Source organism: Chiloscyllium plagiosum, unplaced genomic scaffold (assembly GCF_037043375.1).
Source record: "Chiloscyllium plagiosum isolate Xiang-an unplaced genomic scaffold, Cpla_swu_hap1 HiC_scaffold_46, whole genome shotgun sequence".
Classification (NCBI taxonomy): domain Eukaryota; kingdom Metazoa; phylum Chordata; class Chondrichthyes; order Orectolobiformes; family Hemiscylliidae; genus Chiloscyllium; species Chiloscyllium plagiosum.
This window is the reverse complement of record NW_028270184.1, coordinates 9327867-9347415: the sequence shown is the minus strand read 5'-3', so window position 1 is coordinate 9347415 and position 19549 is coordinate 9327867. Positions and strand designations below refer to the sequence as shown.

General features: G+C 49.2%; 1 protein-coding gene across 5 annotated transcripts in view; it reads left to right on the top strand.

Moving 5' to 3' along the window:
• The window catches only part of LOC122546736 (EH domain-binding protein 1-like), a 165287-nt gene that overhangs the window by 40308 nt on the left and 105430 nt on the right, over positions 1-19549 (top strand). For 4 of the 5 annotated variants that reach the window (XM_087983698.1, XM_087983699.1, XM_087983697.1 and 1 more), the window contains exons 5-7: positions 4368-4546; positions 5885-6027; positions 9703-9738. In XM_087983698.1, coding sequence (XP_087839824.1) covers positions 4368-4546; positions 5885-6027; positions 9703-9738 — 358 coding nt within the window. The remainder of the gene's footprint in view (positions 1-4367; positions 4547-5884; positions 6028-9702; positions 9739-19549) is intronic. The other variant, XM_087983700.1, reaches the window with a different exon arrangement.

The following is a 19549-nucleotide window of genomic DNA, read 5'->3' as shown; positions in this document are numbered from 1 at the left end:
CCATAAGTAGTCATAGCCATAGAGTCATACGGCACAGAAACAGACCCTTCGGTCCAACCAGTCCGTGCCGAAAAGAATAACTCCAGGTGTGGCCTCACCAGCACCCCACACAGCCGCAACGTAACCTCTCTACCTTTAAACTCAATCCCTTTTGCGATGAAGGACAAAATTCCGTTTGCCTTCCTAATTCCCTGTTGTACCTGCAGACCAACCTTCTGGGATTCATGCACAAGGGCACCCAGGGTCCCTCTGCACAGCGGAGGAGAAGGTGACGCTGGAGATCAGAGTCGAGAGGGTGTGGTGCTGGAAAAGCACAGCAGGTCGGGCAGCAACCGAGGAGCAGGAGAATCGACGAATCAGATGAAGGGCTTATGCCCGAAATGTTGACACGCCTGCTCCTCGGATGCTGCCCGGCCGGCTGTGCTTTTCCAACCCCCCCCCCTCACACTCTCAACTCTCTGCGTGGCAGCATGCTGCAATCTTTTACTGTTCAAGTAATAGTCCTTTTTTGCTGTTATTTCTCCCAACATGGATGACTTCACGTTCATTAACATTGTCATCCGTCATAAATTGCCCATAGCGTTAAGTGCATGAGTCAGAGGGAAATGGGTCTGGGTGGGTTACTCTTTGGAGGGCCGGTGTGGACTGGTTGGACCGAAGGGCCTGTTCCCACACTGTAAGGAATCTAATCTAATCAGTGCTTGGAATGATCAGGACCGAATCACAAGAATGCCAAATCGCGAAGGGAACGGGAATCTACAGCGGGTGAAAAACGCACTGAGCATAAGGGCTAGGAGCACAAGTAGGCCGCTCAGCCCCTCCAGCCTGCTCCCCCATTCAATGGCTGATCTCATCTCGGCCCCAACCTCCACTCCCCGCTCCCTTTAACCCAGCACTGACTAAACATCTGTCCGTCTCCTCCTGAAATTTATTCAGCGGCTCCTGCATGTTGGAACATGGAGAAGTACAGCACAGAACAGGCCCTTTAGCCCACAATGTTATGCCGAGATTTAATCCTCATGTCAAATATAGTTACTTAACCTATGCACCCCTCAACTCACTGCTCTCCATGTGCATGTCCAGCAGTCGCTTAAATGTCCCCAATGACTTTGATTCCACCACCACCGCTGACAACGCATTCCATCCATTCACAACTCTCTGGGTAAAGAACTTACCTCTGACGTCTCTTTATACCTTCAAACTATGACATCTCGTATCCTTCAATCCTGCCCTGGGGAAAAGTCTCTGGCTATTGACTCTATCTATTCCTCTCATTATTTTGTACACCTCGATCAGGTCTCCTCTCTTCCTCCTCCTCTCCAGAGAGATAAGTCCAAGCTTATTCAACCTTTCTTCATAAGGCAAGCCCTCCAGTCCAGGCAGCATCCTGGTAAACCTTCTTTGCACCCTCTCCAAAGCCTCTGTATCTTTCCTATAGGAGGGTGACCAGAACTGGACACAATATCCCAAGTGTGGTCTCAGTGTAGAGCTGCAGCAAAACCTCGCGGCTCTTAAACTCGATATACCGGTTAATGAAAGCCAAAACACCATATGCTTTCTTAACAATGTTCGGGGTGGGGGGGCAGTGCGTTCCACAGTTTTGCCACTCACTCTCTTATCCTGAAACGATACCCTCTCATTCTCAATTGCCCCCCACACCAACATGAGGAAACATCCTCTCTATTTGTCGGTCCCTCCCTCTTCAGCGTCGCACAGAGCTCCATTAGAGATCTCCTCCTGTTCGTCTCAACTCCAGAGAGTATCGGCCCGAGCTGCTCCATCTCTCTCCACAAGACAAAACTTTTCATGTGTAGGTTAGCCGCATCACTCAGGGGTTAATGTCAAGTAATAGGGGAGGGGAAAGGGGTCTGGGAGGGTTACTGTCCGGAGGGTTGGTGTTGACTTGTTGGGCTGAATGGCCTGCTTCCACACTGTTATGATTCTATGAAAATCCCCATCTCTCGAAGTAGTGGTGGCTGGGACATTGCAACATTTAAGAGGCACCTGGATGGGGATATGAATAGGAAGGGTTTAGAGGGATATGGGCCGGGTGCTGGCAGGTGGGACGAAATTGGGTTGGGATATCTAGTCGGCATGAACGGGTTGGACCGAAGGGTCTGTTTCCGTGCTGTACATCTCAATGACTCTATTGCTCTGTAATATGGACTTCCACAGTGTCACTCTTCACCATGGGACGTCCAAATGAACATTACAGTGAATGTGCCATTACTCGGAAAGCAGGAATGGTTGCAGTCTGGGAGGTCAGCTGCATACTGCAAGATTCCACACACATCAACAAGATAATAACCCTGAGGTTTTGTGTTGAGATGTTGTTTCTGGAATGTACATTGACCCCACGATAGCAGGGAAGAGACACACACACACACACACACACCTGTATCTCCAATGTGCCCATGGGAACACGGATGACCACACACGTGGGTTGGCATGGTGGCACAGTGGTTAGCACTGCTGCCTCACGACGCCAGGGACCCAGATTGGATCCCACCCTCGGGTGACTGTCTGGGAGGAGTTTGCACGTTCTCCCCCCCCATGTCTGTGTGGGGTTTTCTCCGGGTGCTCCAGTTTCCTCACACAGTTCAAAGGTGTGCAGGTTAGGGTGGATTGGCCGTGTTAAATTGTCCCATAGTGTCCAGGGATGTGCAGGTTAGGGTGGATTGGCCATGCTAAATTGTCCCATAGTGCCCAGGGATGTGCAGGTTAGGGTGGATTAGCCGTGCTAAATTGTCCCATAGTGCCCAGAGATGTGCAGGTTAGGGTGGATTGGCCGTGCTAAATTGTCCCATAGTGCCCAGGGATGTGCAGGTTAGGGTGGATTGGCCGTGCTAAATTGTCCCATAGTGCCCAGGGATGCGCAGGTTAGGGTGGATTGGCCGTGCTAAATTGTCCCATAGTGTCCAGGGGTAAATATAGGGTAAGGGAAAGGGTCTGGGTGGGTTACTCTTCAAAGTGTGGACTTGTTGGCCTGTTTCGTCACTGTAGGGATCTAATCATAAAAACATAGGCAGGGCCACCAAGTGGTGTATCACAGTGCGGCACACCCTCAGTACTGACCCTCCGACAGTGCGGCACTCCCTCAGCACTGACCCTCTAACAGTGCAGCACGCCCTCAGCACTGACCCTCTGACAGTGCAGCACTCCCTCAGCACTGACCCTCTGACAGTGCGGCGCTCCCTCAGTACTGACCCTCTGACAGTGCAGCACTCCCTCAGCACTGACCCTCCGACAGTGTGGCACTCCCTCAGCACTGACCCTCCGACAGTGCGGCACACCCTCAGTACTGACCCTCCGACAGTGCGGCACTCCCTCAGCACTGACCCTCCAACAGTCTGCACTCCCTCAGCACTGACCCTCCGACAGTGCAGCACTCCCTCAGCACTGACCCTCCGACAGTGCAGCACTCCCTCAGCACTGACCCAGAGGTGAGATTTCCTGATTGTGGTAGCCTTCAGACTGTGGCCCATTAACCTGCGCTCTGCCCTGACTCACTGCGCTGACTCACTGTGGGGAGGGTAAACATTGTGCAAATCTATTCTTGCACTGCCGTTGAGTACCGGATGTGTGATTTGAGTCACATGTCAGTGTCATCCTTGTAAAGAGAGAGACACTCCCTCCTCGAAACAATATTCCTGAACCTGTCACCCGGGCATCATCAATCAACAGTGTCGCAGATTACTTAACCAGTTGTTCACCTGACTCATGTGTTCTGCTCGGGATAAAACATCTCCTCCCTCCTTGCTTGGCCCCATACCCACAAACATCCCCTCCCTCCAACCCCCTGACGCTCAGTAGCAGCAGTGTGTACCATCTACAAGACGCACAGCAGCAACTCCCTGAGGCTCCTCAGACAGCACCTTCCAAACCCACCACCATCTTAGAAGGTCAAGGGGCAGCAGATACATGGGGAACACCACCCCCCCTCCTGCAAGTTCCCACCACTCCCCATCCTGACTTGGGAATATATCGGCCGTTCCCTGGTTCAGAATCCTGGAACTCCCTCCCCCAGGGCATTGTGGGTCTAACCCACAGCACACGGACTGCAGCGGTTCAAGATGGCCGCTCACCTCACCTTCCGAAGGGGGGCAACTGGGGATGGGGGAGGGGCGATAAATGCTGGGCCCTGCCAGGGATTAGTGAGTTAATTCAGCCAGTGAGGGCCACGTTGCAGGAATATATGAAACTTGCTCCGTCAACTGCGTTCGAAACAGTTCATTTGCGGCTAAGTATCTCCTCTCTTGGACATAAGCGTTCTTTTTGAGCGGAGAAATTGAGATACCGAGAAATAGGTTGTGTGTGGGTTTGAGGCATGAATCATGAAAACTCCGTCTGTTTCTCGTCCTCCTCAGGAACGAAAAGGGCATCGAAAGGTGCTGGCATCTGCCGATATAAACATGAAGAAATACGCCAGTCCAATGCCCACCATGACAGACGTCAAGCTCAAACTCAAACCCCTCTCCGTCAAGGTCATCTGTGCCACGCTGCAGTTCTCCCTCTCCTGTGTCTTCCTCCGAGAAGGACGGGCAACGTGAGTGACAATACGGCACTCCCTCAGCACTGACCCTCCGACAGTGCGGCACTCCCTCAGCACTGACCCTCCGACAGTGCGGCACTCCCTCAATACTGACCCTCCGACAGTGCAGCGCTCCCTCAGTACTGACCCTCCGACAGTGCGGTACTCCCTCAGTACTGACCCTCCGACAATACGGCACTCCCTCAGCACTGACCCTCCGACAGTACGGCACTCCCTCAGTACTGACCCACTGACAGTGCGGCGCTCCCTCAGTACTGACCCTCAGTACTGACAGTGCGGCACTCCATCAGCACTGACCCTCCCACAGTGCGGTACTCCCTCAGTACTGACCCTCAGACACTGCAGCACTTCCTCAGCATTGACCCTCCGACAGTGCGGCACTCCCTCAGCCCTGACCCTCCGACAGTGTGGCATTCTGACAGTGCGGCACTCCCTCAGTACTGACCCTATAACAGTGCAGCACTCCCTCAGTACTGACCCTCCGACAGTGCAGCACTCCCTCAGTACTGACCCTCCGACAGTGCGGCACACCCTCAGTACTGACAGTGCGGCACTCCCTCAGCACTGACCCTCCCACAGTGCTGTACTCCCTCAGTACTGACCCTCAGACACTGCAGCACTTCCTCAGCATTGACCCTCCGACAGTGCGGCACTCCCTCAGCCCTGACCCTCCGACGGTGTGGCATTCTGACAGTGCGGCACTCCCTCAGTACTGACCCTATAACAGTGCAGCACTCCCTCAGTACTGACCCTCCGACAGTGCAGCACTCCCTCAGTACTGACCCTCCGACAGTGCGGCACTCCCTCAGTACTGACCCTATAACAGTGCAGCACTCCCTCAGTACTGACCCTCCGACAGTGCAGCACTCCCTCAGTACTGACCCTCCGACAGTGCGGCACTCCCTCAGTACTAACCCTCCGACAGTGCGGCACTCCCTCAGTACTGACCCTCCGACAGTGCGGCACTCCCTCAGTACTGACCCTCCGACAGTGCGGCACTCCCTCAGTACTGACCCTCCGACAGTGCGGCACTCCCTCAGTACTGACCCTCCGACAGTGCGGCACTCCCTCAGCACTGACCCTCCGACAGTGCGGCACCCCCTCAGTACTGAAGTGTCTGGCCTGAGATGTGTACCTCTGGGTCGGAGCGGAGAGTGGTGTGCCCTTGCCAGCGCGGCTAGCGGCCGGGGAATACCAGTGAGGGAGTCCCGTTGGCTGGTGTGGCGGGATCGTGTATCCCGAGATGGACGTGTCGGAGTCTGCTCACTCCTGCGTTAACCGTCATCTGAGTGTAGGCCACCCCTGAGCCCCTGCTCCTCCTTGTGCCTGCAGGGACGAAGACATGCAGAGCCTGGCCAGCCTGATGAGCGTGAAGCAGGCTGACATCGGGAATTTGGACGATTTTGCCGAGGAGAGTGACGAGGAGGGGGATGATCGGCGGGTACATCAGGAAGACAAGGCCAGCAGGCTGAAAGGTGAGTGGGCGTGTTCATGCGGCGCTGACCACTCTCTCTCCACAAACCTGGCAGCATTTGGCTGAAGACGTTTTGTGTCCCCGAGGGTCCCCCAGTTTGTCAACCGGTTTGCCGTCAAGTGTTTTGCTTTCTGGCAATTGGCCGTCTCCAAATCATCACCCCCCCCTGGATTGGAAGCCCCATCCACTCCCTCCAATGGTAGCCGCGTGTGCTATCCGCTCGATCCACCGCGGAAATTCACCCGTTCTTGAATCAGCACCTTCCAAACCCTATCCAAAAGGACATGTAACTACCATCTCCACCCACAAAATCCCTCGCGAGCCACTCCCCGCCCTGACTTGGAAATATATCCCCTCTCGGTCAAAATGCCTCCCTCCCAGCACCACTCTAATCTTGACTCTGATCTCCAGCATCTGTAGTCCTCACTCTCACCTCCCTCCCTAAGGGTCTACCTACAGCACACAGACTGCGGCGGTTCAAGAAGGCAGCTCACCCATTCCCCACCTTCGCAAGGAGCAATTAGAGGCAGAGAAAAAAATGGTGGCCCCAGCCAGCGATGCCCACATCCCGTGAATTAGTGTCTATCCTGTGACTAACATTTCGCAGTGAATAATTGACAGGGTTTGTCTGAATGTTGAACGACAGACAAGAGTCTACAGACACCATTGAGACAGTCATTGACAGGGAACATTCGAAATAGTCTATTTAAGAAGTTAACACCAGCAAACAGACTGCTGAGTTCATTTAAACACTGAACGAAAGCTGCCTGCAGAATCTATTTAACTGCTAATCGACGGTCTGCAGAATCTAAGCAGAGTCTCTGCTAACTACAGCAAACAACACTCAAATGAAACATCTAGCAACTCCTGCCTCTAAAAATTGCGGGGACTTTTTTGGCAAATTGCGGGCTGTCAGATTTTTTTTTGTCTTTTTGAAAAATCCCCCCTGTGGGTAATTTTGATCCTAGCCTCTTCCAGCACTCCAAGGTCTCTTTATTCAGCAACATTCCCCAGGACCTGACCATTAAGTGTATAAGTCCGACCTGGTTTGCCTTTCCCACAATGCAACACTTCGCATTTATCGGAATTAAACTCCATCTGCCACTTCTCAGCCCATTGGCCCATCTGAGCAAGATCCTGTTGTAATCTGAGGTAACCCTCTTCGCTGTCCACTACACCTCCAATTTTGGTGTCATCTGCAAACTTACTAAATATACCCCCCTGTTCATATCCAAATCATTGATATTTATGACATAAAGCACCGATCCTTGTGGCACTCCACTGGTCACAGGCCTTCCGTCTGAAAAACAACCCTCCACCACCACCCTCTGTCTTCTACCTTTGAGCCAGTTCTGTATCCAAACGGCTACTTGTCCCTGTATTCCATGAGATCAAGCCTTGCTCACCAGTCGCCTATGAGGAACGCCTCACTGAAGTCCATTTGAATCATGTCCACCGCTCTGCCCTCATCAATCCACTTTGTTACTTCTTCAAAAAAATCAATTAGATTAGATTCCCTACAGTGTGGAAACAGGCCCTTCGGCCCAACTTGTCCACACCGACCTTCCAAAAATTAACCCACCCAGACCCATTTTCCCTCTGACTAATGCACCGAACACTTGGGCAATTTAGCATGGCCAATCCATCCTAACCTGCACATCCCTGGGCACTATGGGACAATTTAGCACGGCCAATCCATCCTAACCTGCACATCCCTGGGCACTATGGGACAATTTAGCACGGTCAATCCACCCTAACCTGCACATCCCTGGGCACTATGGGACAATTTAGCACGGCCAATCCACCCTAACCTGCACATCCCTGGGCACTATGGGACAATTTAGCACGGCCAATCCATCCTAACCTGCACATCCCTGGACACTATGGGACAATTTAGCACGGCCAATCCACCCTAACTTGCACATCCCTGGGCACTATGGGACAATTTAGCACGGCCAATCCACCCTAACCTGCACATCCTTGCGCACTATGGGACAATTTAGCACGGCCAATCCACCCTAACCTGCACACCCCTGGGCACTATGGGACAATTTAGCATGGCCAATCCACCCTAACCTGCACATCCCAAGGCATTATGGGACAATTTAGCATGGCCAATCCACCCTAACCTGCACATCCCTGGGCACTATGTGACAATTTAGCACGGCTAACCCACCCTAACCTGCACATCCCTGGGCACTATGGGACAATTTAACACGGCCAATCCACCCTAACCTGCACATCCCATGGTATTATGGGACAATTTAGCACGGCCAGTCCACCCTAACTGCGCATTAGTGAGACATGATTTCCCACGCACAAAGCCATGTTGACTATCCCGAATCAGTCCTTGCCTTTCCAAATACATGTACATCCTGTCCCTCAGGATTCCCTCCAACAACTTGTCCACCACCGAGGTCAGGCTCACCGGTCTATAGTTCCCTGGCTTGTCTTTACCACCCTTCTTAAACAGTGGCACCACGTTTGCCAACCTCCAGTCTTCTGGCACCTCACCCGTGACTATCGATGATACAAATATCTCAGCAAGAGGCCCAGCAATCACTTCTCTAGCTTCCCACAGAGTTATCGGGTACACCTGATCAGCTCCTGGGGATTTAATCTTCGGGCTAAAGGGTATAGGGAGAGAAAGGGGGAACGGGGGAAGCAGACCTGAAGGACTGAATGGCCTACTCCTGCTCAATTTTTGAAAGAAATATTTTAAATTTTTAATCCTTTTCCCAAGCTTCGCTCTGCCATCCCCAAAGCAGTGAAACTGAACTTTTGAGCCCGACGCTCTGGGTCCGCAGCAAGCCCTGATGAAGCGAGGGTGGGAGGTTTGCATTTCACTGGCGCCTTTACCCCACCTCGGGCTCGACAGCCAACGGAGCTGCTCTGAAACCGGGTTGCTGTGGTAACCAGCGCAACTGGGGGAGGTGGGGTGACCGGCAAGGAGGTGGGGTGGGGGGGAGAGCCGATGGGAAAGCAGAACCAAGGTCACAATCAAATCTAGGACAGCAGGCTCGAGGGGCCGAATGGCCTATTTTCTCCCGTACCTTTATGATTTCATACCAACCCTTTGGTCAGCAAATGGATATTGTCCCCGAGCAGGGGTAGATTTGTGATTATGGTGGCAAAAAGACATGAAGGACAATTGTTTTACACAGAATGTGTGGAAAGAATGTAAGTGGTGGATGCTGATAGAGTTTGAACTTTAATAGACATCTCGATGACTACGTGAATAAGAAATGTCTGGACAGACGTGGGCCAAACACGGGTGGGTGGGACGGGTGTAGTTTGGGATTATGGTTGACATGGACTGGTTGAATCAAAGGGTCTGATTCCGTGCTGTATGACTCTGAGGCTCAACCACAAAATAATGCAACAGCATACAAAATAGTACATTTCCGAGGGTTCAGAGGGATGTGGGCCAAGTGCTGGCAAATGGATCGAGATTAGACCAAGACATCTGGGCGGCACAGACGAGTTGTTACCGGAAGGGTCTATTTCCGTGCCGTGCACCTCTATGTCTCAGGTTCCCACTTCGTCGATTACTTTTGGTGGTACCAGCTCAGAGGTTGGAATTAGCGATGACTCCTCCCCGCAAGATGGGCTGTCAGGTCTGACCTGGAGCTATTTCTGCCTGTTCTCTGACAGCTCCCTCTCCATTCCATCCCAGGTTTTAAGTTCCTCTTGCGCACGGAGCAGCTGAGAGGTGGGTGACTGCGGCGACAGGGATTGCTGTTTGTGTGTGTGTGTGTGTGTTGAGTGCCGCTAACATCTCCCCCGGTCCCACCACCCCTGCATCCAGGCCGGGTTTTCATACGGCACCCCCGCCCTGTGTGATTGAGTCCAGTGCCGGAGATTGAAATAGCTCTCTGGCTCAGTTTGCACGAGGATGCCCCACCCAGGCGGGTGAACTCATGTCCTTGTTACCGTAACCCGTAGATTACTGCACCATCTAAAACTGACGCTGTTACCGTAATCCGTGGATTACTGCACCATCTAAAACTCACGCCATTACCGTAACCCGTGGATTACTGCACCATCTAAAACTGACCCCATTACCGTAATCCGTGGATTACTGCACCATCTAAAACTGACCCCATTACCGTAAGACGTGGATTACTGCACCATCTAAAACTCACGCCATTACCGTAACCCGTGGATTACTGCACCATCTAAAACTGACCCCATTACCGTAATCCGTGGATTACTGCACCATCTAAAACTGACCCCATTACCGTAAGACGTGGATTACTGCACCATCTAAAACTGACGCCGTTACCGTAATGCCTGGATTACTGCACCATCTAAAACTGAGGCTGCTACTGTAATCCGTGGATTACTGCACCATCTAAAAACTGACGCCGTTACCGTAATCCGTGGATCACTGCACCATCTAATACTGGTGCCATTACCGTAATCCGTGGGATACTGCACCATCTAAAACTAACGGTGTTACCGTAATCCGTGGGTTACTGCACCATCTGAAACTGACACGGTACCGTAATCCGTGGATTACTGCACCATCTACAACTGACGCCGTTGCCATAACCCGTGGATTACTGCACCATCTAAAACTGACACCGTTACCGTAACCCCTGGATTACGGCGCCATCTAAAACTGACGCCGTTACCATAATCCGTGTATTACTCCACCATCTAAAACTGACACCGTTACTGTATACCGTGGATTACCACACCATCTAAAACTGATGCTGTTACCGTAACCTGTGGATTACTGCACCATCTAAAACTGACGCCGTTACCGTAATCCGTGGATTACTGCACCATCTAAAACTGAGGCTGATACCGTAATCCATGGGTTACAGCACCATCTAAAACTGACGTGGTTACCGTAATCTGTGGATTACTGCACCATCTAAAACTGACGCCATTACCGTAGCCCGTGGATTACTGCACCATCTAAAACTGACACCATTACCGTAACCCGTGGATTACTGCACCATCTAAAACTGACGCTGTTACTGAAATCCGTGGATTACTGCACCATCTAAAACTGACGCTGTTACTGTAATCCGTAGATTACTGCACCATCTAAAACTGACGCCATTACCGTAACCCGTGGATTACTGCACCATCTAAAACTGACGCGGTTACCGTAATCCATGGATTACTGCACCATCTAAAACTGACGCTGTTACCATAACCCTGGATTACTGCACCATCTAAAACTGTCGCCGTTACCGTAACCCATGGATTACTGCACCATCCAAAACTGAGGCTGTTACCGTAATCCGTGGATTACTGCAGCATCTAAAAATGGACGTCGTTATCGTAATCCCTGGATTACCGAACCATCTAAAACTGATGCTGTTACCGATATCCGTGGATTACTGCACCATCTAAAACTGACCCCATTACCGTAAGACGTGGATTACTGCACCATCTAAAAATGGACGTCGTTACCATAACCCTGGATTACTGCACCATCTAAAACTGAGGCTGTTACCGTAATCTGTGTATTACTGCACCATCTAAAACTGACGACATTACTGTAACCCATGGATTACTGCACCATCTAAAACTGATGCCGTTACCGTAATCCGTGGATTACTGCACCATCTAAAAACTGACATACTTACCGTAATCCGTGGATTACTGCACCATCTAAAACTGACCCCATTACCGTAATCCGTGGATTACTGCACCATCTAAAACTGACCCCATTACCGTAAGACGTGGATTACTGCACCATCTAAAACTGACGCCGTTACCGTAATGCCTGGATTACTGCACCATCTAAAACTGAGGCTGCTACTGTAATCCGTGGATTACTGCACCATCTAAAAACTGACGCCGTTACCGTAATCCGTGGATCACTGCACCATCTAATACTGGTGCCATTACCGTAATCCGTGGGATACTGCACCATCTAAAACTAACGGTGTTACCGTAATCCGTGGGTTACTGCACCATCTGAAACTGACACGGTACCGTAATCCGTGGATTACTGCACCATCTACAACTGACGCCGTTGCCATAACCCGTGGATTACTGCACCATCTAAAACTGACACCGTTACCGTAACCCCTGGATTACGGCGCCATCTAAAACTGACGCCGTTACCATAATCCGTGTATTACTGCACCATCTAAAACTGACACCGTTACTGTATACCGTGGATTACCACACCATCTAAAACTGATGCTGTTACCGTAACCTGTGGATTACTGCACCATCTAAAACTGACGCCGTTACCGTAATCCGTGGATTACTGCACCATCTAAAACTGACGCCGTTACCGTAATCCGTGGATTACTGCACCATCTAAAACTGATGCTGTTACTGTAATCCGTGGATTACTGCACCATCTAAAACTGAGGCTGTTACCATAATCCATGGATTACTGCACCATCTAAAACTGACGCCATTACCGTAACCCGTGGATTACTGCACCATCTAAAACTGACGCTGTTACTGAAATCCGTGGATTACTGCACCATCTAAAACTGACGCTGTTACTGTAATCCGTAGATTACTGCACCATCTAAAACTGACGCGGTTACCGTAATCCATGGATTACTGCACCATCTAAAACTGACGCTGTTACCATAACCCTGGATTACTGCACCATCTAAAACTGTCGCCGTTACCGTAATCCGTGGATTACTGCAACATCTAAAAATGGACGTCGTTATCGTAATCCCTGGATTACTGCACCATCTAAAACTGTCGCCGTTACCGTAATCCGTGGATTACTGCAGCATCTAAAAATGGACGTCGTTATCGTAATCCCTGGATTACCGAACCATCTAAAACTGATGCTGTTACCGATATCCGTGGATTACTGCACCATCTAAAACTGACCCCATTACCGTAAGACGTGGATTACTGCACCATCTAAAAATGGACGTCGTTACCATAACCCTGGATTACTGCACCATCTAAAACTGAGGCTGTTACCGTAATCTGTGTATTACTGCACCATCTAAAACTGACGACATTACTGTAACCCATGGATTACTGCACCATCTAAAACTGATGCCGTTACCGTAATCCGTGGATTACTGCACCATCTAAAAACTGACATACTTACCGTAATCCGTGGATTACTGCACCATCTAAAACTGACCCCATTACCGTAATCCGTGGATTACTGCACCATCTAAAACTGACCCCATTACCGTAAGACGTGGATTACTGCACCATCTAAAACTGACGCCGTTACCGTAATGCCTGGATTACTGCACCATCTAAAACTGAGGCTGCTACTGTAATCCGTGGATTACTGCACCATCTAAAAACTGACGCCGTTACCGTAATCCGTGGATCACTGCACCATCTAATACTGGTGCCATTACCGTAATCCGTGGGATACTGCACCATCTAAAACTAACGGTGTTACCGTAATCCGTGGGTTACTGCACCATCTGAAACTGACACGGTACCGTAATCCGTGGATTACTGCACCATCTACAACTGACGCCGTTGCCATAACCCGTGGATTACTGCACCATCTAAAACTGACACCGTTACCGTAACCCCTGGATTACGGCGCCATCTAAAACTGACGCCGTTACCATAATCCGTGTATTACTGCACCATCTAAAACTGACACCGTTACTGTATACCGTGGATTACCACACCATCTAAAACTGATGCTGTTACCGTAACCTGTGGATTACTGCACCATCTAAAACTGACGCCGTTACCGTAATCCGTGGATTACTGCACCATCTAAAACTGACGCCGTTACCGTAATCCGTGGATTACTGCACCATCTAAAACTGATGCTGTTACTGTAATCCGTGGATTACTGCACCATCTAAAACTGAGGCTGTTACCATAATCCATGGATTACTGCACCATCTAAAACTGACGCCATTACCGTAACCCGTGGATTACTGCACCATCTAAAACTGACGCTGTTACTGAAATCCGTGGATTACTGCACCATCTAAAACTGACGCTGTTACTGTAATCCGTAGATTACTGCACCATCTAAAACTGACGCGGTTACCGTAATCCATGGATTACTGCACCATCTAAAACTGACGCTGTTACCATAACCCTGGATTACTGCACCATCTAAAACTGTCGCCGTTACCGTAATCCGTGGATTACTGCAACATCTAAAAATGGACGTCGTTATCGTAATCCCTGGATTACTGCACCATCTAAAACTGTCGCCGTTACCGTAATCCGTGGATTACTGCAGCATCTAAAAATGGACGTCGTTATCGTAATCCCTGGATTACCGAACCATCTAAAACTGATGCTGTTACCGATATCCGTGGATTACTGCACCATCTAAAACTGACCCCATTACCGTAAGACGTGGATTACTGCACCATCTAAAAATGGACGTCGTTACCATAACCCTGGATTACTGCACCATCTAAAACTGAGGCTGTTACCGTAATCTGTGTATTACTGCACCATCTAAAACTGACGACATTACTGTAACCCATGGATTACTGCACCATCTAAAACTGATGCCATTACCGTAAGCCGAGGATTACTGCACCATCTAAAAACTGACATACTTACCGTAATCCGTGGATTACTGCACCATCTAAAACTGACCCCATTACCGTAATCCGTGGATTACTGCACCATCTAAAAACTGACATACTTACCGTAATCCGTGGATTACTGCACCATCTAAAACTGACCCCATTACCGTAATCCGTGGATTACTGCACCATCTAAAACTGACCCCATTACCGTAAGACGTGGATTACTGCACCATCTAAAACTGACGCCGTTACCGTAATGCCTGGATTACTGCACCATCTAAAACTGAGGCTGCTACTGTAATCCGTGGATTACTGCACCATCTAAAAACTGACGCCGTTACCGTAATCCCTGGATCACTGCACCATCTAATACTGGTGCCATTACCGTAATCCGTGGGATACTGCACCATCTAAAACTAACGGTGTTACCGTAATCCGTGGGTTACTGCACCATCTGAAACTGACACGGTACCGTAATCCGTGGATTACTGCACCATCTACAACTGACGCCGTTGCCATAACCCGTGGATTACTGCACCATCTAAAACTGACACCGTTACCGTAACCCCTGGATTACGGCGCCATCTAAAACTGACGCCGTTACCATAATCCGTGTATTACTGCACCATCTAAAACTGACACCGTTACTGTATACCGTGGATTACCACACCATCTAAAACTGATGCTGTTACCGTAACCTGTGGATTACTGCACCATCTAAAACTGACACCGTTACCGTAATCCGTGGATTACTGCACCATCTAAAACTGACGCCGTTACCGTAATCCGTGGATTACTGCACCATCTAAAACTGATGCTGTTACTGTAATCCGTGGATTACTGCACCATCTAAAACTGAAGCTGTTACCGTAATCCATGGGTTACAGCACCATCTAAAACTGACGTGGTTACCGTAATCTGTGGATTACTGCACCATCTAAAACTGACGCCATAACCGTAACCCGTGGATTACTGCACCATCTAAAACTGACACCATTACCGTAACCCGTGGATTACTGCACCATCTAAAACTGACGCTGTTACTGAAATCCGTGGATTACTGCACCATCTAAAACTGACGCTGTTACTGTAATCCGTAGATTACTGCACCATCTAAAACTGACGCGGTTACCGTAATCCATGGATTACTGCACCATCTAAAACTGACGCTGTTACCATAACCCTGGATTACTGCACCATCTAAAACTGTCGCCGTTACCGTAACCCATGGATTACTGCACCATCCAAAACTGACGCTGTTACCGTAATCCGTGGATTACTGCAACATCTAAAAATGGACGTCGTTATCGTAATCCCTGGATTACCGAACCATCTAAAACTGATGCTGTTACCGATATCCGTGGATTACTGCACCATCTAAAACTGACCCCATTACCGTAAGACGTGGATTACTGCACCATCTAAAAATGGACGTCGTTACCATAACCCTGGATTACTGCACCATCTAAAACTGAGGCTGTTACCGTAATCTGTGGATTACTGCACCATCTAAAACTGACGACATTACTGTAACCCATGGATTACTGCACCATCTGAAACTGATGCCGTTACCGTAACCCGTGGATTACTGCACCATCTAAAAACTGACATACTTACCGTAATCCGTGGATTACTGCACCATCTAAAACTGACCCCATTACCGTAAGACGTGGATTACTGCACCGTCTAAAACTGACGCCGTTACCGTAACCCGTGGATTACTGCACCATCTAAAACTGACGCCATTACCGTAACCCGTGGATTACTGCACCATCTAAAACTGAGGCTGTTATCGTAATCCGTGGATTACTGCACCATCTAAAACTGTCGCTGTTACCGTAATCCGTGGATTACTGCACCATCTAAAACTGTCGCTGTTACCGTAATCCGTGGATTACTGCACCATCTAAAACCGACGCCGTTACCGTAACCCGTGGATTACTGCACCATCTAAAACTGAGGCTGTTACCGTAACCTGTGGATTACTGCACCATCTAAAACTGATGCTGTTACCGTAACCTGTGGATTACTGCACCATCTAAAACCGACGCTGTTACCGTAATCCATGGATTACTGCACCATCTAAAACTGACACCGTTACCGTAACCCGTGGATTACTGCACCATCTAAAACTGACACTGTTATCGTAATCCGTGGGTTACTGCACCATCTAACACGGACGCTGTTACCGTAACCCGTGGATTACTGCACCATCTATAACTGACACCGTTACCGTAATCCGTGGGTTACTGCACCATCTAAAACTGACGCTGTTACCGTAATCCATGGATTACTGCACCATCTAAAACTGACACCGTTACCGTAATCCGTGGATTACTGCACCATCTAAAACTGATGCCGTTACCGTAATCCATGGATTACTGCACCATCTAAAACTGAGGCTGTTACCGTAATCCGTGGGTTACGGCACCATCTAAAACTGACACTGTTAGCGTAATCCATGGATTACTGTCTGTGTCTGATTTACCATCATGCACTGATAAAACTATCTTTGTTACCGTAATCCCTGGACTACTCCCTCTGAAATTGGCATTGCCACCATAATCTATGTATTACTGCCTTCCCCTGAAATTGACACTGCTATTGTAATACATAGAATATGACACTGTTACTGTAATCCACAGATTACTGCCTCCATTTGAAACTGATTTGTTACTGTATTCTGTGGTCACTGACACTGTTACCGTAATCCACAGATTACCGCCTCCATCTGAAACTGATATTGTTACCATAATATGTGGATTACGACCTCTGTCTGAAACTGACACTGTCACCATAATCTAGATTATAGCCACCACCTGGAACTGATATTGTTACCATAATCCATGGACTATTCCCTCCACCTGAAACTGGCACTGTTACCATAGTCTATGGATTAATGACTCCACCTGATAGTGACACCATTACCGTAATCCATGGATTATGCCCTCAGTTAAAATTGACACAATTACTGTAATCCATGAATGATACCTTTCATCTGGACTATGCCATTACATAACCTCACGCTACTGGCTCCATCTAAAATGGTCCTTTACCTCTATCCCTGGAGCACTGCTGCAAAGAAACTGTCCCCAGCACCTTATTACTGGAGAACTGCCCTCATATAAACCATCCCTTTCACTTTATACTGCATATATCCAAGAGGACAGGTAGAATCTGTGCAGTGGCAAACTATGTGAACATTTCATTTAGCTGTCAACAATCAGATGCCCCCAGTCATGCTGAGTATCTCCAGCTCCTTCCGTTCGTGTTTCAAATGTCCAGACAATTTTAACTTTCCCATAACCTTAGTCTCTGATGTCCAGCCTCCCTGCAAAACTGTTCCATTACCTTATTCTCTGAAGTGCAGTTCCTCGGTAAATTTACCCCATTACCTCATTCTCTGGCCAGCAGACCCTCTGTATTCCCACTCCACTACCTCATTCTCTGGCCAGCAGCCCCTCTGTAATCCCACTCCACTACCTTATTCTCTGGAGTGCTGCCCCTCTGTAATCCCACTCCATTACCTTATTCTCTGGAGTGCAGCCCCTCTGTAATCCCACTCCACTACCTTATTCTGTGGAGTGCAGACCCTCTGTAATCCCTCTCCATTACCTTATTTTCTGGAGTGCAGACCCTCTGTATTCCCACTCCACTACCTTATTCTCTGGCCAGCAGCCCCTCTGTAATCCCACTCCACTACCTTATTCTCTGGAGTGCAGCCCCTCTGTAATCCCACTCCACTACCTTATTCTCTGGAGTGCAGCCCCTCTGTAATCCCACTCCACTACCTTATTCTCTGGAGTGCTGCCCCTCTGTAATCCCACTCCATTACCTTATTTTCTGGAGTGCAGCCCCTCTGTAATCCCACTCCACTACCTTATTCTCTGGAGTGCTGCCCCTCTGTAATCCCACTCCATTACCTTATTTTCTGGAGTGCAGACCCTCTGTATTCCCACTCCATTACCTTATTCTCTGGAGTGTGCACCCCCTGTAATCCCACTCCATTACCTTATTCTGTGGAGTGAAGCCCCACTCTGTTACCTTATTCTCTGGAGTGTAAGCCCTCTGTAAACCCATTCCATTACCTTATTTTCTGGAGTGCAGCTCCTCTGTAAACCTTTACTGCATTACCTTATTCTCTGGAGTGCAGCCCCTGCCGAAGCATTCCCTGGCAGCTTTTTCTCTGCGTCTGCTCCTAATGTTCTCTGAGGTGCTATGGTGCTGCTGTAAATGGGTTGGCCTTGTGTCTCACCCAGCCAGCTACCTCTCAGGTGGATCTCAGCCCGACCAACTATTCGACCATGGTGGTGTCACCACAGTGCATGTGTCTCACACTCTGCAGGAATGCTTTGTTAATGATCAGGGAAAGGGTTTGCAGGCTACTGTGTCTAATATTGGAGAGAATACCCATGGGGGTGACAGGCAGGGGTGAATGCTACTCCTAGTAAAGGAGAGACTCCAGCATCCAGGAGCTGTGACTGTACATATCCTCTTCCCCTCTTCCTTCCCTTATTGAACGTGGGCCCGTCGGTGTGTGTTGCTAATGCAGTGTGCATGCTCATTAAACGTGTGGTTTGTTTCTTGCATGTTTCCTGAGTGGACCACCCCTCCTGACGCCCCATCAGAGACGGGTCATAAAGTTATTGATGGGCACAAGTGAGGTGGCATTGCAAATCCGGTGTGTGGGATAATAGATTGTGTAATTAACTTAGGTTTGAACGCACAAACGCAAAGCCCTTTGTCATTGATTTGTTGACCAGTAAGATGCTCTAATCAGCGGTTTCCCAAAGCCAAATGTTTGCGTTGATTGGAGGCGGCTGTTTGAGGGTAAATCCACATTGAACTTACGGGACTATTTCAAATGGCAGTTGTTAAGAGTTCAGGGTGCAGCACATTCTTGCGAGTATTCTTGCCATAGGTATGGCAAGTTACTTGAACCTTGGGTGACCCAGAGATGCTTTGATCTTCATCAAATAGGAAAAGGAAGCTGATGTAAGTTCTAGGAGGATGGGAACTGACAACAGAAAGTAGGAAAGC